This window comes from Rana temporaria, chromosome 1 (assembly GCF_905171775.1).
Source record: "Rana temporaria chromosome 1, aRanTem1.1, whole genome shotgun sequence".
In the NCBI taxonomy this organism is placed as follows: Eukaryota; Metazoa; Chordata; class Amphibia; order Anura; family Ranidae; genus Rana; species Rana temporaria.
In genome coordinates, this window is record NC_053489.1 from 580,597,694 (window position 1) to 580,606,458 (window position 8,765).

At 47.5% G+C, this 8,765-nt stretch overlaps 1 protein-coding gene across 2 annotated transcripts in view; it reads right to left on the reverse strand.

Annotated features, from left to right (window-relative positions):
* SLAIN2 (SLAIN motif family member 2) overlaps positions 1–7,481 on the reverse strand; it is an 80,100-nt gene extending 72,619 nt beyond the window's left edge. The window contains exon 1 of one of the 2 annotated variants that reach the window (XM_040334960.1): positions 6,972–7,479. In XM_040334960.1, the coding sequence (XP_040190894.1) occupies positions 6,972–7,339 (368 nt within the window). In that variant the 5' untranslated portion in view covers positions 7,340–7,479. Of the gene's footprint in view, positions 1–6,971 lie in introns of both variants that reach the window. The other variant, XM_040334961.1, reaches the window with a different exon arrangement.
* Positions 7,482–8,765: the final 1,284 nt, after the last annotated feature.

The window sequence follows — 8,765 nt, forward strand, 5'->3', positions numbered from 1 at the left end:
ATATATATATATATATATATATATATATATATATATATATTTTTTTTTTTCTTATTCCTGTCCTGAAGACTTGACATGAGGGAAAGCCCACCTTTGATAGCGGTCACCAGACAAGGTGAAAATGAAGATTTCACCAACACAGAAAGGGAGTGTGGCATTTACCACTGAGACAAGATCAGGTTCTAACCTTTCACCAATCTACCCAACAAAAGATTTGGGTTGGATTCCCAATTTAGACTGTTCTATGTAAACGTACCTGGGAAGGGGTCAGCATAGTTTCAGACAGGCAGATATATGACCACACTTTTCATAAATCACTCCCATTCCTTGTGACCCCCTACTACTCAGAAATCACAGGTAAGAAAGGCGTGATCTCATTCTCAGGAACACCATCAGGGTCAGACGTGGCAATATGCCATTCCTGACCAACATCCTGGTGCCCAACCTGCGGCTTTTTGGTATGTGAAGCCCTTTGACCTCAAAAGTCTGTGGGGGGGCGATATCTATTAGAGCATTGATCTCTACAAGCCTCATGTAACATGTTCTCTGGTTCTTGTCTTCTGCAGTGTATCCCCAGCCAAAAATGTATTCGGCCCACCCTCTGGCCCTCATTTCCTATATTAGGTCTGCAGTTCCTGAGTCCTTTCTAGAATTACATATATTGAACATTATATGCTGCCCTTTGGCGAGGTCAGGGGCCACATTTGAGGGCCACTTTAGCAAAAAAGTTAACCACTGCCGTAATATATAAAATGGTTAAAAAAAAGATAATCGTGATTAAAACTGTCTAAGAATATCAGGAACCAGCCACACTAAAAAAAAATAAAACAACATATTATTTAACTGCTTGCTGACCACCTCACTTATGTGTGTGGCAGCAGAGCAGTACTCCTGTACCAGGTCACACATCTTGTATGTGAGCCAGCACTTCCAGGTAGGGGGCCAGCGCGATGTGATCAGTGGGTGCTGACCAATGATTAACCTCTGGCACACGCTGATCAGCGAGGAGGAAGACAGGAGAGAGATGTCAATGTGAACAATATAGAGCTCTGTCCTCTAAGTGGGGGTGTGACGGTTTTTATTTCCCGGCAAAGCAAGGAATAAAAACCCAGAGCATCCCTTAGTAAAAGCACCTCACAGTAAACACACTAAGCATGGTAAGGCACACAGTTAACCCTTTGATCGCCCTAGATGTTAACCCCCTTCCCAGCCAGTGTCATTAGTACAGTGACAGTGCATATTTTTAGCAGTAATCACTGCATTAGGCTGGGTTCACACTACTACACTACTTTCATCCTACTTTGCTCTGTGTTCAATGTTTCCCTATGAGAGCGTCTTGTAGCATCATACACAAGTCGGTCCGACTTTGAAAATGCTCCCTGTACTACTTTTGGTCCTACATTGATCCTACTTCAGACCATTGAATGTCATTGAAGTCGGACCAAAGTAGTATCCTGTTCATGAAAGTAGGACCAATGTAGGATAAATGTAGGACCAATGTAGCAGAGCAAAGTAGGATGAAGGCTGGGTTCACACTACTACACTACTTTCATCCTACTTTGCTCTGCTACATTGGTCCTACATTTATCCTACATCCATCCTACTTTCATGAACAGGATACTACTTTGGTCCGACTTCAATGATATTCAATGGGCCTGAAGTAGATCAATGTAGGACCAAAAGTAGTACAGGGAGCATTTTCAAAGTCGGACCGACTTGTGTAGGACGCTACAAGACGCTCTCATAGGGAAACATTGAACACAGAGCAAAGTAGGATGAAAGTAGTGTAGTAGTGTGAACCCAGCCTTAGTGTTTCTGGTTCCCACAAAGTCAGTCTGCCCACCATACTATCACAGTCTAACTATAAGTCGCTGATCGCCACCTTTACTAGTATAAAAATCTCATGTATATATTTTACACACACACACACACACACACACACACACAAACCAATCAATGCTTATTGGTATTGTTTTTTTTGTTTACCAAAAATTTCTAGCAGAATACATACATACATACTCCAAAGCCCATACATAGGACACTAGGTTCACTTTCGTTTTTTTTAAATAACAAACATGTCATACTTACCTCCACTGTGCAGTTCATTTTGTGCAAAGTGGCCCCGATCCTCCTGTTCTGGGGTCCCACGCCGGCTCTTGCGGCTCCTCCACGCATTAGATAACCCCCTCTGGGAAGCTCTCTCCCGAGGGGGTTACCTTGCGGGTGCGCTCCTGTGTCATACACTCTGCATCCATAGCCACTGAGTGTATGACTCAGCCCCCCCTCAGGTCCAGACGAAGCTACGCACCCACGTTGCGAAACGCGTTGACGTCACTGGGCGACGGACGCCACCATAGCAACGCCCCTAGCATCGCGGGAACCGATGCGCCTTCGAATCTTGAGGAATCATAGGGGGAGGAACTGGCACACACGGACCAACACACAGGGCTGTGTCCACCGGTCTAACCATCGCTGCTACGAGGCACCTGTACTCCCCGCAAAGTATTCAGACCTGCTACCCCTTGCGGAAGAAGTTAACCGTAACCTACCACAAAACAACAGGCGGCTTCTCAAACAGCTGATCTTTCCTGCATTTAAGGCTGCAGACGTATCTGGAGGATCGCAGATACCGCCAGCAGCAGCTACAACCATACTATGCAGTAACGGGAGGATCTTCCAACACAGGGTAGCCCTGAACATACATTCATCAAGCAGCTGGTAAGATCGTTCCTTTTCTAACTATACTTGCATATCCAATAGGAACTAGGGGATACACTCATGCCCTGTACTCGAGCAAGGAAAATATTTTGATGATAAAAGCACAATCTTAGGAACGATCCATAGTGCCCTATCTAAAGCTCTCTCCTCCTATTCCCTCATACAGGAAATCATAGGGAAGTACAAAGGGACTATACTGGTTTTCCCTTTTTTGTTTTTTCCATTTTTTCCTCACAGGCTGTCAAACCCACAGGAACTGTCATCCTCACTGGACGGTTCCCCTTAATTTGACCCCAGTGGGTCCTCATTTGAATGACAGGACTCACATATGGTGCAGCTATTATCAGGTTCATCTAGTTCCCCCTTGCAGGGCCATTTCTGCTGATCATTCATTACAACCTAATCTCTTGGTAATTCACTTGGCTGCTTTTGGCCAGAATCCTCAGCAGAAACGCTCCACTTGGCGTCCGGATCGCCTTTATTGTTGTTTTTATGTTTGTCTATTGTTTGTGTTTACATGTGGTACCTGTGTCACACCTCTACGAACTTTGTTTCCAAGTGTGGCATTGACCGGCCTTATTGGTAGGTTGCTTTACTAAGCGTATCAGCTTTGTTGGTATTTATTTCCCTTTGATATCCCAGTCTATTTTGTACGATCAGTAATTATTCAATAAAATTATATTTTTTTATATAATATCTGCGTCCGTTCATGCCATAGTAGCCCTCTTTTGTTGTCCTCAGTGGTATCTCCTTCATCCCTCTGTTGGACAACACCCTCTTGTTTTGTACTCAGCCCCCCCCCCCCCCCCCCCGGCGCCTGCGTCATTGGATTTAATTGACAGCAGCGGGAGTCAATGGCTGCGCCGCTATTAATCTATCCAACGAACAGCCGAGAAGCAGTGGAGAGAGCGACACGGGATCACACATGCTGAAATTTGGACAGTGCAAGGTGTTTTTCACCTTAACGCATACATTAAGGTGAAAAAAACACAAGGGTTTACAAACACTTTAAATATTTATTTTTTTCTACTATTTATCACCAATTCCAGGTTCACACTGACAAGGGGATTGAAATTGTGCGAGTTTAGCTGAATTTCATTCTCGCATGTCAGACCGGCTATTTCAGAGAAATCTGTGTGACTTCCTGCACAGATGTCTATACAAAATCGCAGCCAAAACTAGGACAGAAGCGACTTTTGGGAATCCGTGTAGCGATTCAGACGGTGCCATTGCCGGCAATAGCTGCTGATTTGGCATGCGATTTCGCATCAATGCGAACCTAGGCTTAAATCTAAAGTTATTTAAGTTTTCTTATTGCTTTCTTTTTCCACAAGCCAACACATTCCAAAGCGATTTGCTGCGGGTGTAATGTTAGATTAATGACACCCCAAAACGCATTGCGATTGCCAAAATTGCATCACATGTATGGCTCAAATTGCACCACACAAACATCACATGTGATGTGCACAGGAATGCAGTGCAAATCACATGTGGGTTTCCACACAGCAGTGTGAACCTAGGCTCAGGGTGCCTTCTAGTGAAATGTTACAATTTATTTCCATTCCTGGACTCAGGACAGAACCCCTCACACCGATACATTGTATTCATTTACCTTATCGCACAGCTCCCCTCATTGGGATTGTGTACATTGCTGCACCATGAGATAAATAATCAATGGGGGTATTTTTTTTTGTGAATTGACTTTAGTAATTGATCTAATTTGTGTGGTATTTATCTCAAATATGATCATTTGGGCTCTTTCATACAGGCGGCCCGTTCAGGTCCACCTGCCAGTTTTTTAGGCGGACCTGAACGGGCGCTCCGTGCTCCTCTATGGAGCCGCGGATGTCAGCAGTGACATGCCCGCTGACATCCGACCGGCCAAAGTGTGACCTACTTTTTCATCCGACTGGCGGATCGGGTGAACACGGACAGACGGTCCGTGTTCATCCGATCCCCCCATAGGGGAGAGCGGAGAAGACACAGGGCGGTCCCTGCACAGTGTGCGGGGACCGCCCTGTCATATGCCGGCTCAGCGGGGATCAACGGAGTGATACCCGCTGAGCAAGCGGAGGTTCACGCGGCGGATCATTACTGATCCGCCCCATGTGAAAGGGGCCTTACTTTGATGAATTGGCTTTTGTATTATGGCATGCGATATAAAAAAATAAAAAAAATAAAAAAAAACATTGCTGTCAGAATCATTAGTGAATTGTGTTCCCACTCACAGAACAAAATCACGTCAGGCTGAGAGTCACATACAGAAATCTTTGTATTTTCCCAATGAATATAAGGCATCCTCTGATTGGCTGAGGTGGAGATCGCGATTTAATCCGCCCTCCTCTCCACATTGGCCAATGAATGGCTAAGCAGTGCTCAGTCCGACCCAATTTTGTTCCAGTATCAGAACGGGAAGTTAAAATCCTGCTGCTGGAACACAGCTCTGTATACTGGCGGTAGCTGACGGTACACACAGTTTATACAACACTCACAGCTTATGCGAGTCAGCTTGGACCAAATGACAGAAAACTGGAGTTTAAAGCAAGTTTCCAGCTTTAGTTTAACTGGTTTGTTTGGGTCAAGCTGGTCCAAAAGAACTATTTCCTACAATAACACATGTACCCGCTGTGTGTGTTGTATAAACCGTGTACCATCAGCTACATACAGTACACAGCGCTGTGCTCCAGCAGAGAGAGGAGGACTTCCTGTCCTGCTCCCAGAACAAAATACAGTCGGGCTGAGTGCTGATCAGCCAATCACAGTAAGAGCGAATACATAAACTTCTTGGCCAATGTGGAGAAGTGGGCGGATGAAGTCACGATCTCCACCAATCAGAAGATGCTTTGTATGCACTCAAAGAATACAAAGCTTCTTGTGAATGGCTGAGCCCTACTCTATTTTGTTTCAGGAATTAGACAGGATGGTCACAGCGCTGTATACAGCTGATGGTACACACAGTTTGTACGCCACACACAGCGGGTGCATCCATTAGCGGGCCACCTTGACCCAAACAAACTAGTTACAATGAAAACAAAACTGGGAGTTAGGCTACAACTAACATGCTCATCTGTTGAGAAGTGGAAATAGCATTCTCTTATCAAAGGGACACCATATATGATGACATCATGTATAAACATGGTCCAATGACATCACAGGAAAACATGGCCGATGACATGTATAAACACAGCCCGATGATGTCATGGAAATCATGGCCTGATGACATCTAACTATAGCCAAATGACATCATTGGTAAACATGGCTAGACAACATCATGAGTATACATGGCCCAATAACAGACCAGGTGACCGCAGGGGTATACATGGCCCCATGACATCACAAGTATAATTGGCTCTGACACAACGGGGGTTATTTACTAAAGGCAAATCCACTTTGCACTACAAGTGCACTTGTAGATCCGAGGGGGACATGCAAGAAAAACAGCATTTTAGCTTGCACATGATTGGATGATAAAAATCAGCAGAGCTTCCCCTCATTTAGATCTTCCCCTCAGATTTACAGCTATATCACAGGTAAACATAGGCCAATGACACGCAAACATGACCCTGGTGACGCCTCGGCTCCATGACATCACGGGTACAGGTGACACCTCGGCTCCATGACATCACGGGTACAGGTGACGCCTCGGCTCCATGACATCACAGTACAGGTGACATCACATGGATGGGTGACGGTACGGGTGACATCACGGGTCCATGTGACATCACAGGTCCATGAGATCACAGTACAGGTGACATCACATGGATGGGTGACAGTACAGGTGACATCACGGGTCCATGTGACATCACAGGTCCATGAGATCACAGTACAGGTGACATCACATGGATGGGTGACAGTACAGGTGACATCACAGGTCCATGTGACATCACGGGTCCATGTGACATCACGGGTCCATGTGACATCACGGGTCCATGAGATCACAGTACAGGTGACATCACATGGATGGGTGACAGTACAGGTGACATCACAGGTCCATGTGACATCACGGGTCCATGTGACATCACGGGTCCATGAGATCACAGTACAGGTGACATCACATGGATGGGTGACAGTATGGGTGACATCACGGGTCCATGTGACATCACAGGTCCATGAGATCACAGTACAGGTGACATCACATGGATGGGTGACAGTACAGGTGACATCACAGGTCCATGAGATCACAGTACAGGTGACATCACATGGATGGGTGACATGACGGGTGATGCTCCATGCTGTGTGTAGGGAAGTATTACCAGCTCTCCTCCTCGGTGAAGTCCACCATCCTGTCCATGTCTTCTAGCCGGAGAAGCACCACCTGGTCCAGCAGGAGCCCGCTGTCCTCCCTCCTCCTCTCCTCGGACACGGCCTCCAGGAACTCTTCCCAGGCGGCGCCGTCCCCTCTCCCTCCTCCAGCCTTGCCAGGGATAGCAGGGCCCGGGTTGAGTAGTAGGGAGGGAGCGGTGTTGTGGCCCGGTAGGGGCAGTATAGGAGTCCGGGTTGAGTTCGGTAGTTGAGTGGAGCGGGAGCGGAGCTGCTCGTTCTGTTTCTCCAGCTTCTTGACCAGCTCCTGCAGCTTCCGCACCTCCTGGTCTGCGCTCACATTGGAGTTCACGTCCTCCATAGCGGCTGTTATGATCCTCCCGGCGCTCCGTACCCGGCTCAGCCCCGGCCCCAGATCATCGCTCGCCGACTTCCACTAACTGCCAGTCTGTGCCAGCAAACCACGCCCAGACGCTACACAGCCGTGACCTCACCCACACAAGCCCGCCTCCCAAAGATTCATTCCACCAACCCTCTCCCTCCCCGGGTGTCGTCCTGCCTCTGACGTCAACGCGTAGCGGCGGAACGTGGCATGGAGCACTAGTGACTAGTTCCTTCATTGGGTCTGCTTTACTAGACGAGCTGCCGCCATGTTTGATGTGGGCACCGGGAGAGGCCGCTGTGATTGGACGAAGCGGTCACACTTTTGCTTGCGACATGAAGTTTTAATAGTTTGTTAACAACTTATGGCAACAAAGCGGAGTGTGTGCGGGGAATGGATCACATGGTGTGCCCTCTGCCTGTCCTACTACCACACACAGCAATGATGAGAGGCTGTGACAGCAACCAGGATGGATCTGATAGAGGAATGTTCTTATCAACCTTATTTAGGTTCAATGTACATCTATGTGAACATGCAAAATACGCCCCACGTGTGGTGCTATTCATTGTTAATGGCCAGAAGTAAAATACACAAATGTCTACTCACAGAAAGGTGCAGGGATTTCTTTGGTGCACACAGGGCAACCCATTCACATGGGCCCAGATTCAGTAAGAATTGCGCATAAATTACGGAGGCACAGGGCAACGATTTTGCCCTGCGCCCCCGCAAATTTGCGCCGCTGCCCTCGATTCACGGAGCGGTAGCTCCGTAAATTGCGAGTGCGCGCCGGCAAAATTGCCTGGCGTAAGCGCGCGCAATTTTAATGATCCCGCAGGGGGCGGGAATCATTTAAATTAGGCGCGTTCCCGCGCCGATCGTAAAGCGAATGCGCCGTCGGGAAACTTTCCCGACGTGCATTGCGGCAAATGACGTCGCAATGACGTCATTTGCTTCAAAGTGAACGTGAATGGCGTCCAGCGCCATTCACGAATCACTTACGCAAACGACGTGAAATTAAAATTTCACGACGCGGGAACGGCGGGTATACTTTAGCATTGGCTGCCCCTACTATTAGAAGGGGCAGCCTTACGCTAAAGACGCGGTACGGAAACTCCGTAACTTGCGTACGCAGGGCTCGCGCAACATTGTGAATCGGTGTTAGTATGCAATTTGCATACTATACACTGAGCACAATGGGAGCGCCCCCTAGCGGTCATCGCAAGAATGCAGCCTAAAATCTGCGTGGCTTAAGAGCCTTATGCCACGCAGATTTTAGGCTGCAGTCGGCGTTACGATGTTCCTGAATCAGGAGCATTCGTAACGCTGGCGCAAGCAAGCAATTGCGCTGCGTAACTATGGTTACGCAGGCGCAATTGCTCTCTGAATCCGGGCCCTGGACTGTATT